A 27,812-nucleotide genomic window follows, 5' to 3' on the forward strand; every position below is an offset into this window, starting at 1 on the left:
AGGACCTTGAGACCAGCCTAGCCGACGTAGTGAAACCCCATCTCTACTAAAAATAAAAAAATTAGCCTGGTGTGGTGGCACGTGACTGTAATCCCAGGGAGGCTAAGGCAGGAGAATCACTTGAACCCAGGAGGTGGAGGTTGCAGTGAGCCAGGATCCCACCACTGCACTCCAGCTTGGGAGACAAAGTGAGACTCTGTCTCAAGGAAAAACAAAAATTGGGTAAGGATCGGTGTGGAAGGTTGTTAGCTAGGTTGTCTCCTGCCCTGTCTGGTCCCAGCTTGTGTGGTCAGGGCTGGGCCTGCTGGCCAAGCCTGTCCTCCCAGGTGACACTGAGGCCATTTCAGGGCTGGAGTGACCTGCAGCCAGCCATGGGTGGCGAGGCCGAGCGGTTCCAGGCGCAGCTGGAGGTGAAACTGGTGACGGGGGGCAGCCCCGTCATCTTCACCGGGAACCTCACACGGCAGGCGGGCAGCAAGCTGGCCTTCTCCGCATCGCTGAGCAATCTGCTGAGTGACCAGGCCCACATGACAGGTAGGAGATGAGACCCCTTCTGTCCCCTCTGCTCTGTGGCCAGGTTAGGGTGTGGTGGCCCAAGTGCCTCCTTATGGTCCTCATCACTGCAGCTTCTCTTAATATCAACATCCGATCTAAGGGCAGATCCAGGCTCCCTGTGAGCCCCCAGAACCTCCCCCAATCTCCAACTGCACCCGCAAACCTTAAAATAGCAACTTTTGGACTGTTTTTATTCTGACCCACGATAAGAAACACTTGTAACATTTTGACGTAAAATACACTGGGCATTTACAACACACACAGACTGAGCAGGTGCTGGCCCTGGTGCTGGAGCTGGGGTGGTGGCGGCTGGGTGTGCCGCTCATGGGTGTTCCGGAAGATTCCAAGGTAAGGACAGGAGCTGGGGCTAGGGGTACTTCGAGCAGTGGCTGTTGACCCCCTGATGTGGGCGTTTGGGAGTCATAACAGCTGGCCGTTTCACCTGTGTGTTCTGGCTGGCCTTCTGTGTCTCAGAAGCTTCAGAAGGTGAAATTTACCCAACAACCCATGATGTGCTGTTCTTTCTTTTCTGTTCTGTCCTGTTCGATTTTGTTTTATTCTACTTTATTTTTGGGCCAGGCACAGTGTCTCACGCCTGTAATCCTAGCACTTCGGGAAGCTAAGGCGAGAGGATTACTTGAGCCCAGGAGTTCAAGACCAGCCTGGGCAACATAGTGAGATCCCTGCTTCTACAAAAAATACAAAAATTAGCCAAGTGTGGTGGCACACGTCTGTAGTTCCAGCTACTCGGGAGGCTAAGGTGGGAAGATGGATTGAGTCTGGGAGGTCAAGGCTACAGTGAGCCGTGATCAGGTCTGTCCGTGGCCCGTTGTGCAGGGCGCACATGTCGGCTCTTCAAGGAGCCCCCAACCCCAAGGCCCCTTGGTGATTCCTGAGTCCCTTCTTTGCCTGGGGATGGGGGTGCTGGTCCCTGGGGGCTGACCCTCTCATCTGCCTGCTCTCTGTCCCTGCAGCACTGCTGGAGAGGAAGGAGGAGAATGGACGGTGGGTGGCCGCCCTGGGTGCCGAGCTGTTCGTGCCAGGGTTGGTGGGGCTTCGTGCCCTTGGCCTGCTGCAGCAACGGAGCCAGCTCTGGACCAACTCCCTGAGGATCCAGTACAGCCTCCTGGGTAAGGCACTGCGTGCCTGGTTGCGGGGCAGGTGGAGGTGGCAGGGCCTGCCCTGTTTCTTAGGGCTGTGGTTCCGTGAGCTAAGATACGCTGTCACCACGGAGTTTTCCATTAGTTATTCTGTTGGCTCTGAGTAGGAGTGAGTACCTGCCCATTAAAAAGTGTGTCTGCTGAGGGGACATTCACCCATCTCTTAAGACCTCCCCATCGACAGGTTCTAATGGAGTGACAGGTGGAGCAGAGCATGGGGGGTGTGGCTGAGGCCAGGCTGGGCCGGGCCCTCCTCTTGGAGCCCTGGTGGAGGGCTGCCTGGCAGAGAAGGGCAGGGGTCTCTGGGTCGATCCACACAGGTCAGGCAAAGCAGGCGGCACACGAGTGCAGCACCAGCCAGAAGCTGTGGGCAGACAGCGGCTCAGACGGTGCCTACAGGCTGGAGCTGCACCACGAGCTCCACTGCACACAGATCCCAGCCTTCAGCCACAAGGTGGGTACCCAGGCCAGGTGCGACATCCGGAGAGAGTACCAGAGTCAGGCAAGTGGTGATCTGAGTACCCTGAGCTCATCCCCAAAGAGATGGACTTGCTCACTATTACATAGCCATATGGGAATGGATCCGGGGCTGGAACTTTAGCCTCAGTCTTACATCTATTCATCCAGGAACACTTCAGCCCAGGAGGCAGAGGTTGCAGTGAGACAAGATGGCACCACTGTACTCCAGCCTGGGTGGGAGAGTGAGGTCTTGTCTCTAAAATAAATAAATAATAAATTAAAAAAAAATAGTGCTTTCTACAGAACCATCTCTTCTGAAAACCAGGCTGACATCCCTGGAGTTGGGTGGCTATGAGGAGGCCCACGGACAGGGTGGGCAGGGCCTCCATGGGCAGTTCACCACCCATGTGTGTCCCAGGTCCAGCTCTGGCATGAGGAAGACTCGGGCCACCTGCACTCACAGCTGGAGGTGAGCTACGGGAAGCACTGGGACAAGAACAGCAACAAGAGGCGTTTCCGTGTCAGCCAGACCTTCAAGAATGACTCAGGGCCCGCCCTGAGCAATCACTTCATGGAGGTGAGCCCGGCCACTGTGGCAGAGCCGTGCCCCATGAGTCCAGCATGGACGGTAGGAGCTGGGGAACCCCCACATAGTCCTCTGGTCCTGGCTGCAAGGATGCAACCAGCTGAAACTCAGCCTTGGTGACTTTCCCTTTTGCACCTCCAGCCCCATGTCCCCATGTCCCCAGGGGTGAGAAATGCTTGTCAGAGTGCCAAGGGCTGGCAGGAGGGCTTGGGAAACACAGATGTCCAACTGTAAAAATGCATTTTGGAAAGAGCGGTTCGCTTTTAGGTTTTCCCGGAGGGTGGGTTCTTTTGCTGAGTTAGGACTGATGGAGTGCTCAGCAGCTGAATAGGTGGTGGTTCTTACACAGCACACATTTAACCTTGTATGTTTATTTAAAAATTGGTTTAGAGGCCGTGTGCGGTGGCTCATGCCTGTAATCCCAGCACTTTGGGAGGCTGAGGCGGGCGGATCACGAGGTCAGGAGATCGAGACCATCCTGGCTAACACGGTGAAACCCCGTCTCTACTAAAAATACAAAAAAATTAGTTGGGCATGGTGGCGGGTGCCTGTAGTCCCAGCTACTCAGGAGGCTGAGGCAGGAGAATGGCGTGAACCCGAGAAGCAGAGCTTGCAGTGAGCCAAGATTGCACCACTGCAGTCTGTCCTGGGCGAAAGAGCGAGACTCCGTTTCAAAAAAAAAAAAAATTGGCTTAGAATATTTTTCCCTTTTCACATCCAGTCCTGCAAATGGTCTTTTAAATAGTAACTTTTAATTTTAATTGTGGTTAAATATACGTCATGTAAAATTTACTGTTATTTTTTTTTTAATTTTATTTATTTATTTATTTTGGAGATGGAGTCTCTCTCTGTTGCCCAGGCTGGAGTGCAATGGCACGATCTTGGCTCACTGCATCCTCCACCTCCTGGGTTCAAGCGATTCTCCAGCCTCAGCCTCCTGTGTAGCTGGGATTACAGGTGCCTGCCACCTCGTCTGGCTAATTTTTTTGTATTTTTAGTAGAGACGGGGTTTCTCCATGTTGGCCAGGCTGGTCTCGAACTCCTGACCTCAGGTGATCCACCCACCTCAGCCTCCCAAAGTGCTGGGTTACAGGCATGAGCCACCACACCCGGCCATATTTACTATTTTAACCATTTTGGAGTTTAGTGGCATTACACACTTTTACATTCTTGTGCAACCATCACCACTACTTATCTCCAGAACTTGCAAAACTGCAAGTCTGTACCCAGGAAATGCTGACTCCCCATTCTCTCCTGCTCCCAGTCCCTGGAAACCACCATTCTACTTTCTGTTTCAGACTTTTGACTACTCTCTGGCCACCACAGAGAAGTGGAATCATACAGTATTTGTCTTTTTTTTTTTTTTTTTGAGACAGAGTTTCGCTTTTGTTGCCCACACTGGAGTGCGATCTTGGCTCACTGCAACCTTCGCCTCCCGGGTTCAAGCGATTCTCCTGCCTCAGCCTCCCAAGTAGCTGGGATTACAGTCACCTGCCACCACACACGGCTGATTGTTTTTTTTTGAGATAGAGTCTCGGCCTGTTGCCCAGGTTGGAGTGCAGTGGCATGACCTTGGCTTACTACAACCTCTGCCTCTGGGTTCAAGCAATTCTCCCTGCTTCAGCCTCCTGAGTACGTGGGATTACAGGCACCCACGACCACGCCCGGCTAATTTTTGTATTTTTTAGTAGAGATGGGGCTTCGCCATGTTGGCCAGGCTGGTCTTAAACTCCTGACCTCAGGTGATCCGCCTGCCTCGGCCTCCCAAAGTACCGGGATTACAGGTGTGAGCCACCATGCCCAGCCCTGGCTAATTTTCTTGTATTTTTGGTAGAGACTGGGGTTTTACCATGTTGGCCAGGCTGGTCTGGAACTCCTGACCCCAGGTGATCCACCTGCCTTGGCCTCCCATAGTGCTGGGATTACAGGTGTGAGCCACCATGCCTGTCCTGTCCTTTTTTTGACTGGCTTATTTTACTTAGCACGTCCTCAAGGTTCATCCATATCGTAGCATGTGTCAAATTTCCTTCCTTTTTAAGGCTGAATACTCCATTGTCTGTATAGACAGCATTTTGTTTATCCATTCATCTGTTGATGGACATGTGGGTTGCTTCCATCTTTTGGCTATTGTGAATAAATGCTGTTATGAACGTGAGTGTGCAAATATCTGATGCTTTCAATTGTTTCAATTGCTTTCAGTTCTTTTGTATATATACCTGGGAGTGTCATTTCTGGGTCATATGGTAATTCAATCTTTAATTTTTTTTTTTTTTTTTTTTTTTTTTGAGATGGAGTCTGGCTCTGTCCCCAGGCTGGAGTGCAGTGGCGCGATCTCGGCTCACTACAAGCTCCGCGTCCCGGGTTCACACCATTCTCCTGCCTCAGCCTACCGAGTAGCTGGGACTACAGGTGCCTGCCACCATGCCCGGCTAATTTTTTGTATTTTTAGTAGAGACGGGATTTCACCGTGTTAGCCAGGATGGTCTCGATCTCCTGACCTCATGATCCGCCCGCCTCGGCCTCCCAAAGTGCTGGGATTACAGGCGTGAGCCACCTTGCCCAGCCCAATCTTTAATTTTTTGAAAAACTGCCACACTGTTTTCCACAATAGCTGCACTATTTTGCATTCCCACCATCAGCGTATGGGAATTCAGATTTCTCCATATCCTTACCAACGCTCCTTGTTTTTTGTTTTTTTGGACTGCGTTCCACTCCCGTTGCCCGTGTGGAGTGCAGTAGTGCAGTCTTGGCTCACTGCTGCCTCAACTTCCCGGGCACATTCTAGGCCAGGGGTGGCATGATCCCATTGACATCTTGTGGGGGGGGGGTGGGCATTCTCCAGTTTGTGCTGCAGGTGGCTGAGAGGCAGGTGGATTGCCGCATGCAGCTGCACCACTTGAGCCTCCGCCTGCCCTACGTGGAGAGCAGCAGTCACCTGAAGGTGCGGTACAATGGGCGGCCGCTGTTTGTGGCAGGCGGGCAGTGGAAGGACACATCTCGGGCCACCCTGTGGAAGTGGGAAGGTGAGTGTTGGCTGTGGGGCCTCCTTGGCTAGCAGCTCAGATTTCTGACCTCCAGGCCTTTGCTCAAGCTATACGTCCTTCCTGGAACACCTTTTCCTTTTGTTGGCTAGGCTAACTCAGGAGTCAAACTGGGTCAGGCATAGTGGCTCACGCCTGTCATCCCAGCACTGTGGGAGGCCAAGGCAGGAGGACTTCTCGAGGCCAGGAGTCTGAGATCAGCCTGGGCAACATAGTAGGAACCTGTCTTAATTTTAAAAACAAACGAAAACCTTATCTTTAATGAGTCCCATGATGCTTATAATTACATCCTAACTTCTTACCTTTGCCAGTCAAGTGTCAGGCCCTTCCCCCTTCTCCAGCCTTGTCCCACCCCACTCTCCCTCTTGCTCGTTATCTTGCAGGCTTGGAGGCCTATTTTTGTTCCCCAGGCACACTCCAGGGCCTTTGCATTTGCGGATCTTTGTGTCTCGAAAACACTGTCTCTTACTTTTAAAAAATGGATCCACCGGCTGGGAATGGTGGCTCACGCCTGTAATCCCAGTACTTTAGGAGGCTGGGTGGGGTGGGGGTGGGGGTGGGGGGGTGGATTACTTGAGGTCAGGAGTTCAAGATCAGCCTGGCCAACATGGTGAAACCCCATCTCTGCTAAAAATACAAAAATTAGCCATGTATGGTGGCAGGCACCTGTAATCCCAGCTACTTGGGACGCTGAGGCAGGAGGATCGCTTGAACCCAGGACATGGAGGTTTTGGTGAGCACAGATCATACCACTGCACTCCAGCCTGGGCAACAAGAGTGAAACTCCACCTCAGAAAACAACAACAACAACAAAAAGGATTCACCATAGTTTATCTACAAATTTTTTTTTCAATTTTTTCAATTTTTATTTTTATTGAAGCAATACCTTGTTTAAAAGTGAATTCGGCTGTGAGTTGCTCATTGTTGAAGCTGGGTCCCATGGGGGCTTATCATATTATGCTCTCTGCTCTTGTATAGACTTGAACTACGTTTTCTAAAAGTTGATTAAAGTTTATAAAGTTTAATCTAAAAGATTAAAGTTTATAAAAGTTGATTAAAGTTTATACATCCTCTGTGTCACATCTGCCTACCTTGTTTGTTTTTCTTTCTCTTTTCTTTTTTTTTTTTTTTTTTTTTCTTTTTTGAGACAGAGTCTTACTCTGTCACCCAGGCTGGAGTGCAGTGGCACGATCTCGGCTCACTGCAACCTCTGCATCCAAGACTCAAGCTATTCTCGTGCCTCAGCCTCCTGAGTAGCTGGAATTACAGGTGTGTGCCACCACATCTGGCTAATTTTTGTATTTTTAGTAGAGACGGGGTTTCACTACGTTGGCCAGGCTGGTCTTGAACTCCTGAGCTCAAGTGATCCACCTTTTTGGCCTCCCAAAGTGCTGGTATTATAGGTGTGAGCCACTGTGCCTGGCCCCTACCCCAAGTCTTGCTTAAAACAGTAAGCATGCTAAATTCTTTTAGCCATTTTTTCTGTTTATATTCTCCATATTTTAAAATAATATAATCATGCTGTTATTTCTTGATTTTTCAGCTTTAGGCATTCTCCATAGGTTTCTTACTAGAGAGGATAAGAATTTAACGCTTAGATTGGTGCCCCTTTCAAATACATATTTCCCTCCATTTTCTTAAAAGAGTTACCTTTTGTTAACATCTGATGCTTACCCAATTATAACTATAAATGTCTTACATAGCTGAGATATATGGTGTCCTATCATGGTGACTTATTGTTTTTTTCTGGAGTTTTGTAATTGCCTTTATTTTTCTACTTGATTAGTTTTCTATAATTTTTGCCTACTAATTACAGAATTTTCAGCAGCATCGCAAAACTTTTTTCCAGGTGGTCAGACACATCAGATTGTTCATTGACTTCAATTAGTTCTGATATTTTTCTGGGGGACCCTCTTCCTGGAGCCTGAGTCCTGCTCCAAAGTAGACCAGTTGCACAGCTATGGTTCTGCAGCCTCCCTTTTCCATCAACCTGGGAATTCCTTTCACTTCTTCTCTGGGTCACAACCCCTTTTTCTTAAACCTGTGTCATCTCTCTTGGTTTATTCCTTTGTTCTGATGGAGTATGTGTTTCAGTAGGTTCCAGAGAAAGCAGAGATGGGAGGTGTATTCATTTCCAAGGGCTTCTGTAACTAATTACTAAACTGGGCAGCTTAAAACAACAGAAATTTGTTCTTGCACAGTTCTGAAGGCTAGAAGTTTGAGTCAAGGAGCCACCAGGGCCATGTTCCCTCTGAGGCTCTGGGGAGAACTCTCCCTTTCCTTTTCCAAGCATTTGGTGATGGGTGTTGAAGCTTGGTATTCCTTGGCTTATAACCGCATCCTCTCTAATCTCTGCCTCTCTTGTCATATGGCATTCTCCCTGTGTGTGTGTCTCTGTGTCCAGATTTTTCTTTTCTAATAGAGACATCAGTTCTATTGGGTTAAGGGCCTGTCCTATTCTAGTATGACTTGATCTTGACTTGATGATATCTGCAATGATCCCATTTTCAGTTAAGGTCACATTGGGAGGTATTAGGGATTAAGACTTCAATTAATCTTTTGGGCAAACACAATTTAACCCATCACAGAATACAAACATTTTGAGACCCTAAATGTTGAAAATGTCTTCATTCTACTGGGACAGTTTGAGTGGAGAATTTTAGGTTGGAAATAATTTTCTCTTGGGATTTTGAAGGCATTGCTCCATTGTTTTGAATTAATTGGGAGATCTGATGCTTTTTCTGATTTATCATGTTTTGTATGTGACCCTTTTCTCACTGTCTCAGAAGCTTTTAGGAGCTTGTCTTAGTCCTGGTGGTGGTAAATCTCATTACAAGGTACCTTGGTATGGATCTGTGTTCCTCCGTTGTACTGGGTCCTTAGCATAGGGCTTTTCAATTTGGAAACATGTCATTTTGGTCTGGGTAATTTTCTGTTACAGTTTCTTTGATAATTTCCTTTCTTTGTTCTGAAATTCCTATTGATTAGATGTTGGTCCTCAGAAAACTGAGCTTCTAATGTTTTCTCTGTTTCTCTTTTCAAACTTGTTTTTATTTTTGTCTTTTTTTCTTTTTATTTTTTGGAGAATGGGGTCTCAGTATATTGCCCAGGCAGGTCTCAAACTCCTGGGCTCAAGTGATCCTCCTGCCTCCGCCTCCCAAAGTGCTAGGATTAGTGGTGTGGGCCACCGCACCTGGCCTCCTTGTTTCTCTTTTGTTCTATTTCTTTGTCCTTTGGTTCTGTTCAAGAGCCAATTTCCTTGACTTCATATGCCAGCCCTTCTACTAGCATTTTTATTTTGGATTATCTTATATTTTCAAGAGCTCTTTTTTTGTTGTTCCTTTCTTAGAGCCTCCTGTTCCACGAATGCAGTTGTCTTCTCTTAGAGTATAAGTTACAGAATTTCGGGGAGTTTTATCTGTTTCCTCTGAGTTTCTTTTTTCTTTTTATTTCTGTATTTCCTGTTGAAGGCTTTCCCCCAAATGCTAAGCCAGCCTTGGATATGTGCTTATGTTTGAGTCGGCTGCTCAAAATATTGGTTACCCTGTTTTCAAACAGGATAATTATGTTTTGAGTGTACTCAGAAACTGCCTGAGGACTTAATTAAAACCAGCAGTTTAGCAAAGTTAGGAATCTCATATTCTGGAGCAGAGATTTAAAAGTTTGTTTAAAAAAATCTATTCTCCTTAAAATCCTTTTATAAAACTTATAGTAAGAGACCTGCTGAAACAGAGAGGAGAGAACACATTCCCACACTTGGCCACCTCTTGATTCTCCTGGATACCATTAGGGGATAGTGAGTGCCAGTTCTCTGCCAACCCAGGATTAGGCCCTAAGGCTGCCGTAAAAAGGATCCCGGGAGAAAACTCAGGAATAAAAGTGGAGAAAGTGAGACATCTGACTAAAATGACTAGAAGCCCCCAGGAAGTAAAAAAGGAAAAAGAAACCGAGAAACCAGAAAAACCATCAGACCAGTTAATTCATCTTTGGAGTAACTGGAGATCCAAAGCTTCCTAAAAGATTAGAAATCTTCTGAATTTGAAGAGTTGAGGAAGAAGAATCATGAATGGCCTAAAGCAGTTGCCTAGTGTCTCACGCAGAAGGGCATGGAGAAGAACTGGCAGGAATGTCCCCAGATGGTGACAAGTTTGCAGGACTTTTACTGGACGACCCATGAGGCCACCCAGAGGCCCAGGAGCCAGCCCTGGCCCTGTCCTCATGGAAAGACTCTACGCAGGATTTTGGGATACAAATGGAAGGACAACATGTTTTCAGGTCCTGCCTGGGCAGATGCAGTTGTCCTTCCAGCTCCGCAGTTCCAAACCCAGGCCTGTGCCATCCCCATTCACTTTGAGGGGCCTCTGTGGGCTCCCCCACCCATGAGCTGTGTGCAGGATCCTCGGGTACCCAGAGGGTCGCCCTTGATCATGAACCCTGTGTGTGGTCAGCTCTAGGTCTGTTTCGTGCCTTTCCTCCAGCAGCCCCTAGCCTCTGGCAGCAGTGGCCGCTCTCTTCTGGTTCTGATCCAGGTCTTGAACTTGGGAGACAATTAGAACATGGATCGCAATTCTGTGTGAAAGCAACAGAATAATATAATCTATACACTGGCACATGACTCTTGGCCCAGCCCAATGTAATGAGAAATAAATGAATGACCATGACTTCAAAAGCAAAAAAAAAAAACTGAGCAACCAGACAGATGTTCTGGAGGGCCCGAGTTTGCCAGATCGCAACTGTGATCTATGAAGTGAAATAAGATCTTTATCACCATGAAAGAACGTGAATGAAATAGAAAACTAATTGGAGACTCAAAACTTGTTTGAAAAGAGGCGCTATGTATAGGTGGGGGCATGTGCGGACTGGTGGGTTTCCCTGTCAATCAAGCAACTGGGTGGGGACCTGGCTCTCCAGGGATCCGTGCGTTCCTTCTGTTCTTCTGTGGTGCCATATTCCCACTTCCCGTGGGAAGGGAGCAACTGGGCAGGGACCAGACTGCCCACTCTTCAATGTCTCCCTGTTCTCTACTCTGCGGCTCCTCCCTCCCCTCACTGTGCCTTTGTCCCTGCATCTGAGCCTGTGTGCCTCAGTTTCCCCAGACAGTAAATCTCCTGTCTCCGGCAGGGGTGGGTTGCCTGCCCCTTTGATCAGCTCCCCCTTGTCTTTCATTTAGGTATCAGGTAAATTGTCACTTCCTCCTAGAAGCCTTTGCTGACCTACCCAGTTTTTATCAAATTCCTTCTTTATTGTTTTTCTTCACAGCCCTCACCATTTCTAGCTGTGTGTTTTTTTTTTTTTTTGAGACAGGGTCTCCCTCTGTTGTCCACGCCAGAGCGCATTGGCACCATCACAGCCACTGCAGCCTCCACCTCAGCCTCCCAAGTAGCTGGGATATAGGTGAGCACCACCGTGCCTGGCTAATTTTTGTATTTTTTGTAGAGATGGGGTCTCACTTTGTTGCCCAGGCTAGACTCAAACTCCTAGACTCAAGTGATCCTCCTGCCTTGGCCTCCCAAAGTGCTGGGATTACAGACATGAGCCACTGCGCCTGACCTTCCAATGTTTTGTTATGAAAAAATTGCATTCTGAAGAGTTGGATGAATGGTACAGTGATTACCAGCATCCTCTCATAATAGGTTCTGCTATTAACAGTTGACCCCACTTGCCTCATCACCTCTCTCTCCGCATATCCAGCCCTCTTATTTTTTCCGTGCAGTTCAAAGTAAATTGTAGACGTTGATACACGTCTCCTAAACGTTTCAGCATGTGTTTCATTAAGCAGAGTGAAATGTATAAATCTCCACGGTACGATTGGATGAGTTTTGACAGGTGTATACATCTGGGTGATCCAAACACCTGTCATGAGTCACAACATTACCAGTGTCCTAAAAAGTTCCCTCATGTCTAGTTATTCCCAGTTTTCAGATTTGTCCATTGCGGCTGTGATGAGACTCTGGGGACCTCTCGCTGCCTGCTAGAAGCTTCCTCTCTACCCCGCGTACCAGATTCTCCTTCTTTGTCCCTTGCAGGAGCCTTGAACCTGGATAGTCCATGGCTGATGGTCTCTGTAGCTCACAGGCTATACTGGCCACACCGAGCTGTGTTCCAAGCTGTCCTGGAGCTAACGCTGGGCAAGGCCTGGACCCTAAAGGACCTGGTGGTCAGCGTGGCCTGCAGGAGTCAGGGCCCCAACAGGGAAGGCAAGATCCAGGTTTACACCCCAGCTACCACCTACCTCCGGGTGAGCAGTGCTCGGCCCCCAACATATGTCTGGTCCCCTGCCACTGAGATCTTTTTCTGGTGCAGAGGCGGATAAAAGCTGAGGCCTGTGGGCAGATAGCAGCTCACAGATGTGTGAAGTCTGGCCCTCCCAGTGCCTACAACTATCAGAGTTTAGTTCCTAAGTGACGTGGAAGAATTAGACCTAAAAAAAGAAAATCTAGATTTCCCATATCTCTGCTTGGCAGCTGACGGGGAGAGAAATATAAAATAGGAAAGCAAGTCAAACAGGACTTTGGAAACAGATGGACATCCGGCTTTTGCCAAAAAAACAGAGTGAAAATTTCTAGGACGTAAGTCGGTTTGATGCCAACTACTGACTGTCATGATGTTGCTTCTCTGCACACGTTTGGTGCAGAAGCAAGAACAGGTTTGGGAGAAAAGCCATGAGTGTCATCTGCAGGGCTGAGGGAGGCTGGCGGGTGGACTGTTTCCCCTGCACTGGGTGATGCGTGGATGTGGGGAAGGTCCGGGCCTTGATTGGGCTCATCCGAGGGCAGCACAGTCCCCTCTGAGGCAGGACTGGGTGGCACCAGGTTGGAGTCAAGGGCGGTGGTAATCTTAGGGACCATGAGGAGGCCTCTGTGTAGCAGAGGATGCCAAGACAGGAGAGCGAGGTGCGGTTGACTAGCCAGCCCCTGCCTTTCACCCAACCAGAGGGCCTGGCGGCCTGGCCCATGGTGGTGGCAGTGGAGGTGCCAGCAAGTGTCCACATCCTGGAGATGCCAGATTTGCTGATGGACTAGTGGTGAGGAAGGAGTGAAGGAAAGGAAATAAATGGCTCTGAGGTCTTGGCCCAAGCATCTGGTGGGATGGAAGTGCCATCCTAGGAAATGGGGAAGTTGATGGTGGGGAACTGAGGATCAGTGACGTGGGACAAAGTGTTATGAAGTTCTGGTGTTGGGTTGGAGGCTCAGCCACGCCCAAACCCTGTCTTGTCCTTGTCACTTCTCCTTGTGAGACCCCTGAGTTGTGTGAACAAAGGATGGTGGCCAACAGGGAACCATCCCATGCAGGGCTTGTGCCAGGGTGGTGGCTGCAAATGGCCTACCTCCCCCAGCTCCAAAACGAGCCAGATCACACCCAGCTCTTCCTAGGACTCCCGAAGACCATGGTGATGGTACAGGGAGAGAAGGCCACCTGCCAGCATGTGCCCTTCAGGGTAGAGACACCCTGGCTACTAGTAATCGCGGCCCAGCGAGATCAGATTCCCTCCCCAAACTGAAGAGGAGGAAAGGAAATTATTTCTGCTCAGGGTTGGGGCAACAGAGAGGAGTTTTTCTTCTTGTCTCAAGGCCCTGTAGAGAAAACTAGCCTACCTGCACCAGTCAGGTTAGGCCTCAGAGAAATGGCATTGAAGGGGTTTTGAGGGATGAAGAGGAGTTCACCAAGCAGGAAAGAGATGAAAGGGTATCCCAGGGGGAGGAAATAGGGTGTGCAAAGGCCTTGGTCCCCCTCCTCACCTCATTGCAGGTTTCCACAGTGACAGTCTTGGCACAGAGCCTCTTCCACAGCTGGAGCGAACTCGAGTCAGCCTGGAACGTGGCAGTGCAGGGAGAGATCCATGCTGAGAACAGCCAGGACCGTAAGATCCTGAACTGCTGGTTGAAAGGCCCCCAGCAGGAGCTGAACCTAACAGCGGCCTACAGGCACCTGGAGGGGGTAAGAGCCCAGGAGGCCCGTGCAGCCAAGAGACCACCGAATCCCTCACCTGGGTCTCCTACCTCTCTCCCTGCTTGGGATGGAAAAGGGCTTTGTGCTACTGGCTTGGCCTGTGACATTGGGCCTCTTGGAGCCTCTATTTCTCTCTCTCTTTCCTTTTCCTTTTTCCTTTTCCTTCTTTTCTTATATATTCTTTGACAGTTTCATTCTGTTGCCTAGGCTGGAGTTCAGTGATGCTGTCATAGCTCACTGCAGCCTCGAACGTCTGGACTTAAAGGATCCTCCCCGCTCAGTCTCCCAAGTAGTTAGAACTATAGGCACATGCCACCCATGCCACCATGCATCACTGACTTTTGTTTGTTTGTTTGTTTGTTTTGTTTTAGCAGACACGAGGTATTGCTGTTTCCCAGGCTGGTCTTAAAGCCCTGGGCTCAAGTTACCCTCCCATCTCAGCCTCCCAAAGTGCTGGGATTACAGGCATGAGCCACCATGCCCAGACAGGCTTTAGTTTCTTGGCCTGTGAAATGGACCCTGGTCACTTTAGCACAGATCCAGGAGCAAAGCTTGGCATCCTTTAGCTGAGAAGTCCAAGTTCTTTGTTCCCCCTAGGTACCTAGGGAGGTCTAGCCGTGGTGGTACGCCGGTGGGATCCTGTGGTCTGATCAGGGTGGAGGCTATGGCCCAGTTCAGTAGCTGTTCTCGGATACTCATTTCTGGGGGTGATGGGCAGGTTGTGGGGGGCTACCCTTTGCTTTCCTGCAAGGCAGGTCTGCAGCTTGGTCCTGCTGGCCCGTCCCTCTCTTCAGCCTGGATCTTGTTGCAGCCCCGGAAGACCCAGGTGTCGCTCACGGCTCTGCGGACTGGTGCCCAGGGCCAGCCTCTGGGCCTGCAGTTGGAGGGAGAGCTGGAGGAGCTGAGGCAAGACAGGATGTTGTACCAGAAACGGGGGACCTTGCTCCTTAGGTGCGTGCGCCCCTTCTCCTCAGCTGACACCCCTGCACATTTCTCCTTCTCCAGCATGGAGGGTCCCCATGGGGAAAAGGATGGGCAGAGCTACCTGGAGAATCCCTGCTGACTTGCTGGGGCCCGGATGGAACCCAAATCCCAGAGAAGAGCCACCTCCCCTGAAAGCTCCCACATTCCTTGCCCCCTCCATTAGTTGCTGAGGTGGGAGCAGAAGTTAGAGTCTCATCATCCTAGCCTGGAGCTTGCTTGGGGAGTCTTCTCATTTCCTAGAGACAGAGCTCATTAAAAAGCAGTTCCCTGTGTGCAGGGAACAGCACGAGGTTGGGACGAGCAGAACCATCTTGGACTCCAGGCTATGCATTGAGCAGCTGTGTGGCCTTAGTTAAGTCACCTACAGCCTAAACAGCAGCAGTGATGACAAAGGAACAGCAGCATCGTTTGTAGAGTGTTCGTTCTTGTTTTTATCCTGTTTACATTCATTGAGCACATGCTATGGACCAAGTGCTCTTCTGGGCATGTGGAAAATGGCAGAGAACTGGAGCGTCAGAAACCTTTGCCCTTGGGGAGCTTGCGTTCATTTCATGTATGTTATTTTTAATCCCAACCACTGTGTCCGATCAGTATTATTTTAGCCTCCGTTTTACAGATGGGGAAAGTGAGGCACAGAGCAGTCAAGTCCTTTTCCCAAGGTCACACAGCTAGTGAAAGACCGTGCCTGGATTCTAGTCCCAGTCTGTGTGACACCAGATGCTGTGTGTCATCTATCCCCTTGGGTCTTTGCTGTCAAATGGCGACGGGGACCCCAGCCATGCCCACTTCGCTGACGCAGTGAGGTAGTGAAGGGTTCTGGATGCCAAATTGTAAAGCACAGGGCTGCCAGGTGTCCTGATGTTCTCTTCTCTGTGGCAGAGTCTTAACTCTGCAAGCTCGTGACAGGCCCAGGCTGAGACCGTGGGGCACAGTTGTCCCCCGACACTGCCAGCTGCTTTAATGGCTTTGACCTGTTTTTCCCTCTGCACACCAGGCACCCCTTGCACCTGCCCATCCCGCAGAGCCTCCTCCTGCAGGAGACCTTCACGGCTGATAGGCGACACCAGCGCTATTCCCTGGAGACTAGGGTTGTCCTGAATGGCCGAGAGGAAACCCTGCAAACCGTGGTCCTGGGCTGCCAGGCCGGACACCCCTATGTGAGTGGGTCCAGGGCATAGCCGGGAAGGGGCCTGAGAGCCAGAGGAAGGCCCCAGCTGCCTCCTCACTCCTTGCATGCGTGTGTACATGTATGTGGTTGTCCCTCCCAGGTCTGTGCAGGTCTGACACATCCATATGATGGCAAAGTCATCCCCAGGAACACAGAGGGGTGCCTGGTTACTTGGAATCAGACGGTAAGAGTGGAGACCCCAGAGACCTTTGCACCCCACTCAGCCCTGGTTCAAGTTGCTATCATCTCTCGGTAGGATTAAAAACATGTTATCTGGGCTGAGTGCAGTGGCTCACACCTGTAATCTTAGCTACTCAGGAGGCTGAGGTGGGAAGATCGCTTAAGACCAGGAGTTTGAGATCCGTCTGGGCAACATATGGAAACCCTGTTTCTACAAAAGAAAAAAAAAATTTGTTTCATTAGCCAGGCATGGTGGCATGTGCTTGTAGTCCCAGCTACTGGGGAGGCTGAGGCAGGAGGATCTGATTAAGCCCAAGAAGTTGAGGCTTCAGTGAGCCATGATTGCACCATTGCATTCCAGCCTGGGCAACAGAGCAAGACTCAGACACCACTCCCCGGCCCCCGAACCACACACACACACAAAGTTCTCCTGGACAGGTGTGGTGGCTCATACCTGTAATCCTAGCACTTTGGGAGGCCAAGGCGGGAGGGCAGATCACGTGAGGTCAGGAGTTCGAGACCACCCTGGCTAACATGGTGAAACCCCGTGTCTACTAAAAATATAAAAACTAGCTGGGCATGGTGGTGGGTACCTGCAGTCCCAGCTACTCCGGAGGCTGAGGCAGGAGACCCCAGGAGGTGGAGGTTGCAGTGAGCCGAGATCGCGCCACTGCACTCCAGCCCGGGCCACAGAGTGAGACACTGCCTCAAAAAAAAAAAAAAAAAAGGTTTACCTGCCTGGGTTCTGTTTCATTTGGTCCTCCCTAGTACAGTCTATGTGACAGTCAGAGGGAGATTTTCTAAAGGCCAGCACAACCCTGCCACCCACATGCTCTCAAACTCTGACAGCCCCTCTCGGGATAAAGCCCCAGTCCTGTCCCCTCAGCCCTGCTTCGTGGCCTGCATCCGCCTCATCCAGCCTCTTTGCATTTCCTCGCCTGGCTCTTTCCTGCCTTGGGACCTCTGCATGTCCTGTGTGCCTGGAGCCGTCACCCTCTCCTTCAGCTTTGCCTCCTCCCTTCTACTCATCTTTTAGGATTGAGCTCAAGCATCCTCTCGCCTGACCCCCAGACCACCTCACACACACCCCTGCTTACCCTAGCGATGCCTTATATCTTTTTCTTTCCTTTTTTTTTTTTTTTTTTAGAGAAAGAGTCTCACTTTGTCACCCAAGCCGTAGTGTAGTGGTGCAGTCTCAGCTCACTGCAACCTCTGCCTCCTAGGTTCAAGTGATTCTCCTGCCTCAGCCTCCCAGGTAGCTGGGATTACAGACGTGCATTCCCACTCCTGGCTAATTTGTGTATTTTTAGTAGAGACTGGGTTTTACCATGTTGGCCAGGCTGGGATCAAACTTCTGACTTCAAGTGATCTGCCCGCCTTGGCCTCCCAAAGTGCTGGGATTACCGCTGCACCCAGCTTGCCCTTTATCTTTTGCCTTTAGTACCTATTACAAATCCCAGTTCTTTTTTTTTTTTTTTAATACAAAGTCTCGCTCTGTCACCCAGGCTGGAGTGCAGTGGCACAATCTCGGCTCACTGTAGCCTTGTCCTCCTAGGCTTAAGTGATCCTCCCACCTCAGCCTACCAAGCAGCTGGGACTACAGGCACACACTACCCCCACACCTGGTTATTTTTTATTTTTATTTTTAGTAGAGACAGAGTCTTGCTATATTGCCCAGGCTGGTCTTGAACTCCTGGACTCTAAGCGATCCTCCCATCTTGGCCTCCAAAATGCTGAGATTATAGGTGTGAACCACCGTACCTGGCCCCAGTTCTATTTTTGTGTGATTCATCAATCCCTGGCTCGTCTGCTAATCTGGAAAGCTCATGATCTCCATGAGTACTTTACCACCGTAGCCACAGGGCTTGGTATATAGTAGGTGCTCAATGAATACTTGCCGCCATGATGCTGTTTAACACCCGTTGCATGCCAGGATCCAGAGCAGAGGTCAACAAACTTTTCTGGAAAGAACCAGATAGTAACTAGTTTAGGCTTCATGGGCCACATGGTTCAGATCTTGTTGACTCGTAACTGCCGTTACAGTTCAAGAGCACGGTGAATAATACGTAATGAATGGGCGTGGCTGTGTCCCAACAGGGCTTCACTTGCAAAAACAGGCCACATTTAGACCAGGGGCTGTAGTTGCTGGCCCCTGACTTAGAGGGTCTTTTTTGAGGCAGGGTCTTGCTCTGTCACCCAGGCTGGAGTGCAGGGGCACGATCATGGCTCACTCACTGCAGCATTGACCTCCCAAGCTCAAGTGATCCTCACACCTCAGCCTCCTAAGTAGCTGAGACCACAAGTGTGCACCACCACACCCAGCTCATTTTAAAATTTGTTGTAGAGATGGAGGTCTCACTATGTTTCCCAGGCTGGTCTTGATCTGTTGGATTCAGGGGATCCTCCTGCCTCACCTTCCAAAGTGCTGGGATTAGGCCAGGTGTCGTGGCTCACACATGTAATCCCAGCATTTTAGGAAGCCAAGGTGGGTGGATCACTTGAGGTCAGGCATTCGAGACCAGCCTGGCCAACATGGTAAAACCCCATCTCTACTTAGAAAACTATAAAAATTGACTGGGCATAGTGGCGGGTGACTGTAATCCCAGCTACTCGGGAGGCTGAGGCTCAAGAATCACTTGAACCTGGGAGGCGGAGGTTGCAGTGAGCCAAGATCCCACCACTACACTCCAGCCTGGGTGACAGAGAGAGACTTGGTCTCAAAAAAAGTGTTGGGATTACAGATAAGAGTCGCCACACCTGGCTGAGGGTCTTGACATGTGGCTCCCTAGGGGTGAAACTTGTTTTTGCCTGTGTGTCCTTGGCAAATTATTTCATGTCTCTGGACCTGAGTTTCCTTGTGTGCAGAATGGGAGCAGCAGTGCTTATCTCTACACAGTGGCTGTGAGGATTACAGTGTAGTGTTGTAAAATGCCTACTAGAACCCTATCCAGGTCTTCTTCCTGACACCTCTAGGAGGAGTTGATATTCTGGGAAAGCACCGTATTTTTCAGCAAGCATTTATGGAGCATCTACTGTGTACAAGGAAGATAGTCATTGTTTCTCTCTCTCTCTCTCTTTTTTTTTTTTTTTTTTTTAAGACAGAGTCTCACTCTGTTGTCTAGGCTGGAGTTTGGAGTGTAGTGACTTGATCTCAGCTCACCGCAACTTCCATGTGCCAGATTCATGCACAGACCCCTCCCATCATTTTTTTTTTTTTTTTTTTTTTTTTTGAGACTGAGGATCAAGTCTCGCTCTGTTGCCCAGGCTAGGGTGCAGCTGCGCGATGTTGGCTCATTGCAACCTCTGCCTCCTGGGTTCAAGTGATTCTCCTGCCTCAGCCTCCCGAGTAGCTGGGATTACAGGTGCCCACGATCACACCCGGCTAATTTTTGTACTTTTAGTAGAGATGGGGTTTCTGCATGTTGGCCAGGCTGGTCTCGAGCTCCTGACCTCAGGTGATACCCCCCACCTCAGCCTCCCAAAGTGCTGGGATTACAGCTATGAACCACCTCGCCCGGCCGTTTCTCTTTGGAAGATACACAACAGCCCCTGGGAAGGAGGGTGAACCAGGCAGCTGTTGAGCATTGAGACCCACCCTTCTTGGGGGCTCCCTTCATCATTAGTTAAACGAGGCTGCGTGTGGCTCCCTGGGGATAAGGTAGTACAGTTATTGGAGCTTCTAGGGAGAAACAAACGGCAGGATGACAGCCTCAGACACCTGCAGAAGTGGCTCCCGATGGTGTTTGCTGTTTCTTAAACCGGAGATTGCAGAGCTGGCGCCATGGGCCAAATTCAACCTGCAGATGGGTTTTGTTTGGTCTGCTTAGCATTTAACTTTTTTAAGGAAATTAATTGCTACCATTGAAAATCAGAAGATTTTGAGTAAAATCCAGATTTCCAGGGTTTATAAGAAGAAAATCAGACGGTGTGACCACACCAGGCCTCAAATCCCAGCTGACAACAACAGGCTCTGACTGAGTAAATGGCAGTCGTTTAGTTTCATATAATTTGGCTGTCTGCTCTTTTTAAAACCGTGTCTAGGCTGGGTGAGATGGCTTACGCCTGTAATACTAGCACTTTGGGAGGCCGAGGCAAGGCGGATCATTTGAGGTCAGGAGTTCGAGACCAGCCTGACCAACGTGATGAAACCCCCATCCCTACTAAATACAAAAAAAATCAGCCAGGCATGGTGGCGGGTGCCTGTAATCCCAGTTACTCAGGAGGCTGAGGCAGGAGAATCGCTTGAACCTGGGAGGTGGAGGTTGCAGTGAGCCGAGATCACGCCACTGCACTCCAGCCTGGGCGACAGAGCGAGACTGTCTCTAAAATAAAATAAAATATAAAATAAAATAAAATAAGCTGTTTAATGACATACATTTTTCTCCCCTCTTGGACCCTTATTTCCCTTCCTCCATCTTGGTTCTAAAGTAAAGCCGAGCACCCTTTAAAGATGCACTGCAATGATAAAGCTCCTTGGCAGGCATTTTTAACTTCTCAGTCAACACGGGTAGGAAAAGATGGCAACGTGCTACTGTGTACTTGGCCTGTGGCAGAAGCTAAATGGTTGTTGAGTGAATAAATGATGGAGTAATTGTGTATTAGTTTGCTGTGGCTGCCATAACAAATCGCTGCAATCTTAGTGGTTTAAAACGCCACAGATTTTACAGTTTTGGAATTCAGAAGCCGAAAATGGATCTCACATGGCTAAAATCAAGGTGTTAGCAGGGCTGTGTTCCTTCTGGAGGCTCCAGAGGAGAGTCCATTTCCTTTCCTTTTCCAGCTTGTGGAAGCTGCCTGCATGCCTTGGCTCATGGCCCCTTCTTCCACCTTCAAAGCCAACAGCGTGGCATCTTCCAGGCTCTGTGTGACTCTGACCCTCCTGCCTCCCTCTCATAGGATCCCTGTGATTACTTTAGGGCCACCCGGATAACCTCCTCCTGTCAAGATCTTCAATCCAGTCACACTGCAAAGTCTCTTTTGTCATGAAAGGTCCCATATTGACAGGTTCCAGTGATGAGGACATGGATGTCATTGTGGGATGAGTGTTCTTCTGCCAGCTCCACTATGAATTACTCATTCTTTCACTCTAGCACAGCTTTGACCTTGGGGTTTCAGGTTGTAACTAGTGATTCTGCATTTGTCCAAATATTTATTGAGCACCTGCTACATGCTAAAACCTGTGCTAAGTATTAGGAATACGGCAATGAACAAATAGACTACTCCCAAGGCACTTTCTTTGAACAAGACACATTCACATTTGTTCCATCAAGCCCACCCTGCTAATCTTACCTTTAGGCACTGGAGTTTACCATTCCTGTGTACCCAACCCCACTTCCTGCCCTATAAGTGGAAGAGTGTAGACTGCTCCATAACCCATCAATTTTTGGACCACTTTCTTCTGACCACTGGATTCCCAGGGTGGCTTCTGCAGGCACGTAGAGATGGGACGAGACCTCTCTCAGTGCCTCTGGTTCTCACACACCCAGGCTAAGAACAGGGAGGTCGAGGCCACTTTGAAAGTCAACCGGAAAGTTGTCCTGCACTTGAAGGGTTTGCTTCATGACAGATCTCAGCGTGGGGAAATCCGGCACAGCATGGCCCTGGACTTGGCCCATTCCTACCAGGTACGGGTCCCCAGGTTGGGCAGACCCTGGTTTGTGCCCTCCACACACAGCTTGGCTGTTAGCAGAAGTCAAGGGTGTTGTCTGTTTCTTCCCAGCTGAGCTTCCCCCAGGCCCTGAGCTTGGATGGGGGCATCATCTTTAGACAGAGTCCCCAAGGAACATTCAACTTTGGCATGGATGCACGAGCTGCCGTCAACCACAACGTCACATCCCAGGTCAGGAGACTGAGTCCTGCTCCCTTGCCGAGGGAGGCTGGGTCTTAATAACCTTTAATGAAGGTGCCCTGTATGAGATGTCTGAGGAGGTGGCAGGAGACATGACCCTGGGGAGCCAACAGCACAGCCCTTATTTTGGCAGTGTGTGTGTGATTAGTCAGGATGCATGGACTGTTGTTGTAAACAAATGTTTGGCTCTTTGTGAAAGGCCAGTGTTCATGTGCAGTTCAGCCTGGCTCTGCTCCATGCAGTCTCTCAGGATCCAGGCCTCCCCACCTTGTGGCTCTGCCCTGGCAGGCAGATGGAGGGACAGAGAGTGGAGAATTAGGCAGGAGGCTTTTATGGGCCAGACCCATAAGTAGAAAGGTCATTCCTGCCTGGGTTCTCATCACATGATCCCACCTAGCTGCAAGGGAGGCTGGGAAATGTAGTTTTAGCTATATGTCCAGGAAGAAAAGGAAATGCAGTTTGGTGAATATATAGCGGCCATTGTAGGTATATTTACTCATTCAGGGCTGTTCATTTGTTCATCCATGGACGTGTTCATTCATGTGCATTCATTCAGCATGGATGGGTTGTATCTCTGCTGGGTGACTCTGTCCCCATCTCTGTTCCCGTCTCTGAGGAGCTTTCAATCTAGTGGGCTTTTAGTGTTATATAAGTTCAAGTTCAATTCCCAGTTCCACTGTTAACGAGCTGTGTAACCTTGGGTGAATTACTGAATCCCACTGAGCCTCAGTTTTGCTAGCTGAGAAATGGGATGGTAACAGCAACTCAGCAAAGCAGTGTTGAGGATTAAATGAGGCGGTCATTGTGAACCTGGTAGCACAGTGCCTGGTTCACGGTCACGGTCAAGTAGAAGGTGGTGTGGCTGTGGGAGGCATGAGCAGGCACCATGGCAGGGAGTAGGGGGTCCCAGAGTGGTCTTCCCAGCCCCCCATCCAGGACGTCACTTCCTAAGCAACCTTTTACTATAGCACAGCCTGAGTAAGACTGAGGGCTGAAGAACATTGAGGGAGGACAGAAGTTTCTGGTTTGAGCTTTGGGAATATTCTGGGATGCATTTGCCCAGTAGCCACCTCCTAGCGTTCTGCATCTCTCTGTCTGTTCCCTCTGACCACTCTTCAACTCTCCCTGCAACAGGCCTCGGTCCAGCTGAATGGATCTGACTCCGACTTTGCATTTCTCTTCCGGCTCACGCATCCCCACGGACCAACACTTCCTCCAAACTTCCAGGTATGGACGTTGCTCCCTTGGAGATGACCTTGACTCGCCTGCCAAGGGTTGTCTCTGAGCAGCTGGCCTACTGGGAGATGGGCGGAAGGAAGGCAGGATGGGGGACCGAGGGAGGGAGGCCACACTTGCAATGTTGTGCTTAGCCAGACAGCCCCTGCAGAATCAAGAACAGATGGCCGGGAGGTTTCCACATCCATCATTTGGAAGTGATGGTCTAGGCTGAAGGGGGTGAAGGATCGTATTTCACTCTTGAAAATGGAGAGAAACAGTGTTTTCCTTCAAACTCTGCCCTGTATTGGGGCTTGGGAGAAGCCGTGTAATCCTTCAAGAGGGCTTTGTTGACCCGGGTATTTGGGAGGTAGAGAAAGACATCCAGGTGGGAGCCCTGTCCCCCCACCAAATTTGTGGCTTCATTGAGCAGGCTGTGCATGGTGTGTGCACAGGAATTAGGGGGTGGCTAATTCAAGGATGTGGAGGTGTAAATAGGAAATCCTGACAGGGATGAGGCCCTCAGAAGACATGGGGCAGACCTTTAATTTGATAGCAATAAAAAAAATTAGAGGTGGGGTCTCACTATGTTGCCCAGGCTGGTTTTAAACTCTTGGCCCCAAGCTGTCTTTCTGCTTCAACCTTCCAAAGTGCTAAGATTACAGGCATGAGCCACCGCACCTAGCCTGATAGCATTTTAAAATTTCTTTTGAGACAGGATCTCACTCTGTTGGCTGGGCTGAAGTGCAGTGGCATAATCACGGCTCACTTCAGCCTTGACTACCTGGGGTCAAGCAGTCCTCCCACCTCAGCCTCCTGAGTAGCTGGTACCACAGGCACGTGCCACAACACCCAGCTAATTTTTGTACTTTTTTTTTTCTTTTTTGGCAGAGACAGGGTCTCGCTATGTTGCCCAGCCTGGCCTTGAGCTCCTGGGCTCAAGCGGCCCTCTTCCCTTGGCCTCCCAAGGTGCTGGGATTATAGGCATGAGCCACTGCCCCTAGCCCTGATAGCATTTTTTTAAACACCTGCTGTTCATTCCCTGTGTATTGGGTTTTAGAAAGTTGAATGGAGCCCGAGAATGGCTCTGAATGGCTGAATGGAGGGAACTGCTTATTCTTAGAGGCATGAGCTTTCACAGGTTGATGTCCCTGAAGTCAGTCTGTAGCTTCACATTGACACAGGTCACCATTTCACTAGCAACCTTTTGATTTTGTGGAGTTCCCTGAGATCACGGCCCATTTGAGAGCCGCTGGCATCTTAGATTGGAGGAAATGTCATCATATTAACCATTTGTTCCAGGAGCTGATGTCTGTGGAATGATTGCGTGGCAGGCTCTGTTCTAAACCCTCTTTGTGGATTATCTCATGGTTGCCTCATGATGCTGTTGTTGGGGGTGTGGAGCACTGTTGTACCATTTTGTGGGTGAGGCTCTGAGATTTAGAGAGGTGGTATGACTTGCCCAAGATCATGGAGCTTACCAGTAGAACATCTTGGGTGGGAACCCAGGCATTCTGGTTTCAGAACCCATGTGATCGATCCCCCGAACTCATCGGGGAGTGGGGGTGGGTTACCCTGGAAGCTTGGATGCTGGGTCATCTAATGAGTGCAAACATTATTATCATTAGTATTTTTTGAGACCGAGTCTCGCTCTGTCATCCAAGCTGGAGTGCCGTGGCATGATCTCGGCTCACTGCAACCTCTGCCTCCGGGGTTCAAGCGATTCTAGTGCCTCCGCCTCCCAAGTAGCTGGGATTACAGGCATGTGCCACCACACCCAGCTAATTTTTTGTATTTTTAGTAGAGATGGGATTTTGCTACGTTGGCCAGGCCGGTCTTGAGCTGCTGACCTCAAATGATCCGCCTGCCCCCGGCCTTCCAAAGTGCTCGGATTACTGGTGTGAGCTACTGTGCCCAGCTCAAACATTAATTTTAAGTTTAATTTTTAAGACACGGTCTTACTCTGTCACCCAGGCTGGAGAGCAGTGACATGATCATGGCTCACTGCAGCCTCCCCCTCCCAGGCTCCAGCCATCCTTTCACCACAGCCTTCTGAGTAGCTGGGACTACAGGTGCACGCCACCACGCTCAGCTAATGTTTTAATTTTTTGTGGAGATGCGGGTATTGCTCTGTTGCTCAGGCTGGTCTCAACTCTTGGCCTTCAGCAATCCTCCTGCCTTGGTCTCCAAAGTGCTGGGGTTACAGGTGTGAGTCATCATGCCCTGCCAGTCTATGGATTTTGACAGATTCATATAATGTCATGGATCTGCCGTTACGGCATCATTCAGAACAGTTTCCCTGCCCTAAAAAATCCTCTGGGTTCTACCTTTTCATCCCTCCTCCTACACTCCACCCCCTGGCAACCACTGATCTTCTTAGTGTCTGGTTTTGCCTTTTTCCAGAATGTCATAGAGTTGGAATACAGTATGCAGCCTTTTCAGATGGACTTATTTCACTTAGTAACATACATTTAAGTTTCCTCCCTGTCTTTTTCAGCTTAATAGCTCATTTTATATTAGCACTAGATAATATTCCATTGTCTGGGTGTATCATGTTTTATTCAGCAGTTCATCTATGGAGACACCAGGCATTCTTTTAAAACCTTTCCAGGCCAGGCATGGTGGCTCACACCTGTAATGCCAGCACTTTGGGAGGTCGAGGCAGACAGATCACCTGAGGTCAGGAGTTCGAGACCAACCTGGGAAACATGGTGAAACACCATCTCTACTAAAAATACAAAAAAAAAAAAATTAGCTGGGCATGGTGGTGGGCGCTTGTAATCCCAGCTACTCGGGAGGCTGAGGCAGGAGAATCGCTTGAACCTGGGAGACAGAGGTTGCAGTGAGCCGAGATCGCGCCACTGCACTCCATCCTGGGTGACACAGCGAGACTCTGTCTCAGAAAAGAAAAGACAAAAAACAAAAACAAAACTTTTCCTGTGATTGTAATGCACAGGCTGGATTGAGAACCATGGGGCTAAACCTGCTTTGCAGATGAGGAAACTGAGGCCCAGATCAGTAAAGGGGGAGGCTCAGGTCCCTTGGAGCTGGTGGAGTCTTGGGCCTCTCTGCTCCCACCCTCCACTGCTCCCCTCCACTGCTCCCTTCAGTACCCTTGTTGGGGCTAGCTGCATGTTCACCCCAGCCTGACCACTTGGGTACCCAGATACCATCCTCTTTGAACCCCAGAAGTTCTGGGTCCTCTGGTTCCCGTGGGGCACTCTATGGGGCCTCCTTTTCTGTGGAGGAGTTGCAAAGATGTCCTCTGCTTCCCCTACCAGCCCTCTTCAGGCACCAGCACGAGTTTTAGAGCTAGGCAGACTCAGGTGGCATATGTGACGCTTTCGGTGCCTCAGTTTCCCCATTTGTACAATAAGAACTCCCGTTTCACATGTGGTGGAAAGAACAAGATGGGACTGTACCCCTGGGCCAGGAGCTGGAGCCAGGGTAGGCTATCTCCTCCATTCCTCCCTCTGTCTCGTTTTGCCTACTAATTGTGTGCTGTCTACCATGATTGGTGAGTGCTCAAAGTTGGAGTGGCTCAGGAGGGCTTCCTGGAGAAGGAGGCAGCCCTCCCCCACACCCAGGATCCCATAGACCCTTCCTGTCCCTCCCCTGCCTCCCTGCAGGTGCAGGCAGTTGCCGGGCGCTACAGAGTGCGCAGCCTCAATGGGTGTCTATCTGTGCATATGTCTGGCCGGGAGCTGGTTCTGCTGGAGGTCAACGCCAGCCAGGACACTCGGAGGAGCAGCCGGGGCTGGGGTGTGAGTGTCCTTCTCCACCAGGCTGTCCTCAGTGCCCCCAGGGCTGTTCGGCTGCAGCTGTATGGAAAGATCACCCCAGCAAGGTAATGGTCCCCAGGTGGCCTGCAAGGAGGCAGGGACACCACAGAGGCCAAAAGGCTGGTGTCCTGGGACATGGGAAATCCTCACTCAGAGACCCCTCTTCTGTCCCTCTGAGACCACACCCAAGTCAGCCCCATTGGTGCCACTGAGGACATGAAAAGCAGGTGGCATTCAGTTTTTCACTTTTACCCTTTATTTCTTTTTTGAATTGTTATGAGAGTGTTCATTGTAGATGGCTTAAAGGATAATGTATAAAGGGCTGGGCACCTTGAGTCACACCCCAGGGCTTTGGGAGGCCGAGGCAGGAGGATTGCTTGAGTTCAGGAGTTCAAGAGCAGCTTGCACAACATAGCAAGACCCCGTCTCTCCAAAAAATAAAAAAAAATTAGCCAGGTGTGGTGGGGGGTGTACCTGTAGTCCTAGCTACTCAGGAGGCTGAGGTGGAAGGATTGCTTGAGCTCAGGAATTCAAGACCAGTCTGGACAACATAGACCCTATCTGTACAAAATTTTTTTAAAAAAATAGCCAGGTGTGGTGGCATGCACCTGTAGTCCCAGCTACTCGGGAAGCTAAGGTGAGAGGATTGCTTGAGCTTGGGAGTTGGAGGCTGCAGCAAGCTATGATTGCAGCATTGCAGCCCAGCCTGGGTGACAGTGAAACGAGCCTGACTCTAAAATAGTAATAATAATAATCACATAAAAAGGAATGAAACAAAAATCACTAGTGATCCCAAGGAACGTGCATCTCCATCTGGTCTCATGTCTGAGTATATATTTACCTACTCATGTGTCCACTATGGTGGGGTGCTCAGGAGCCTAGGG

The 27,812-nt window shown here is 49.8% G+C and overlaps 1 protein-coding gene across 2 annotated transcripts in view; it reads left to right on the forward strand.

Annotated features, from left to right (window-relative positions):
* The window catches only part of LOC129016092 (uncharacterized), a 154,777-nt gene that overhangs the window by 65,281 nt on the left and 61,684 nt on the right, over positions 1-27,812 (forward strand). For both annotated transcript variants that reach the window (XM_054454967.2, XM_054454968.2), the window contains exons 24-37: positions 348-534; positions 1,530-1,685; positions 2,036-2,169; positions 2,593-2,751; positions 5,603-5,783; positions 11,828-12,039; positions 13,551-13,739; positions 14,563-14,702; positions 15,730-15,892; positions 16,004-16,087; positions 21,570-21,707; positions 21,803-21,922; positions 23,066-23,158; positions 26,776-26,993. In XM_054454967.2, coding sequence (XP_054310942.2) covers positions 348-534; positions 1,530-1,685; positions 2,036-2,169; positions 2,593-2,751; positions 5,603-5,783; positions 11,828-12,039; positions 13,551-13,739; positions 14,563-14,702; positions 15,730-15,892; positions 16,004-16,087; positions 21,570-21,707; positions 21,803-21,922; positions 23,066-23,158; positions 26,776-26,993 — 2,174 coding nt within the window. The remainder of the gene's footprint in view (positions 1-347; positions 535-1,529; positions 1,686-2,035; positions 2,170-2,592; positions 2,752-5,602; positions 5,784-11,827; positions 12,040-13,550; positions 13,740-14,562; positions 14,703-15,729; positions 15,893-16,003; positions 16,088-21,569; positions 21,708-21,802; positions 21,923-23,065; positions 23,159-26,775; positions 26,994-27,812) is intronic.

This window comes from Pongo pygmaeus, chromosome 18, assembly GCF_028885625.2.
Source record: "Pongo pygmaeus isolate AG05252 chromosome 18, NHGRI_mPonPyg2-v2.0_pri, whole genome shotgun sequence".
Taxonomy (NCBI): domain Eukaryota; kingdom Metazoa; phylum Chordata; class Mammalia; order Primates; family Hominidae; genus Pongo; species Pongo pygmaeus.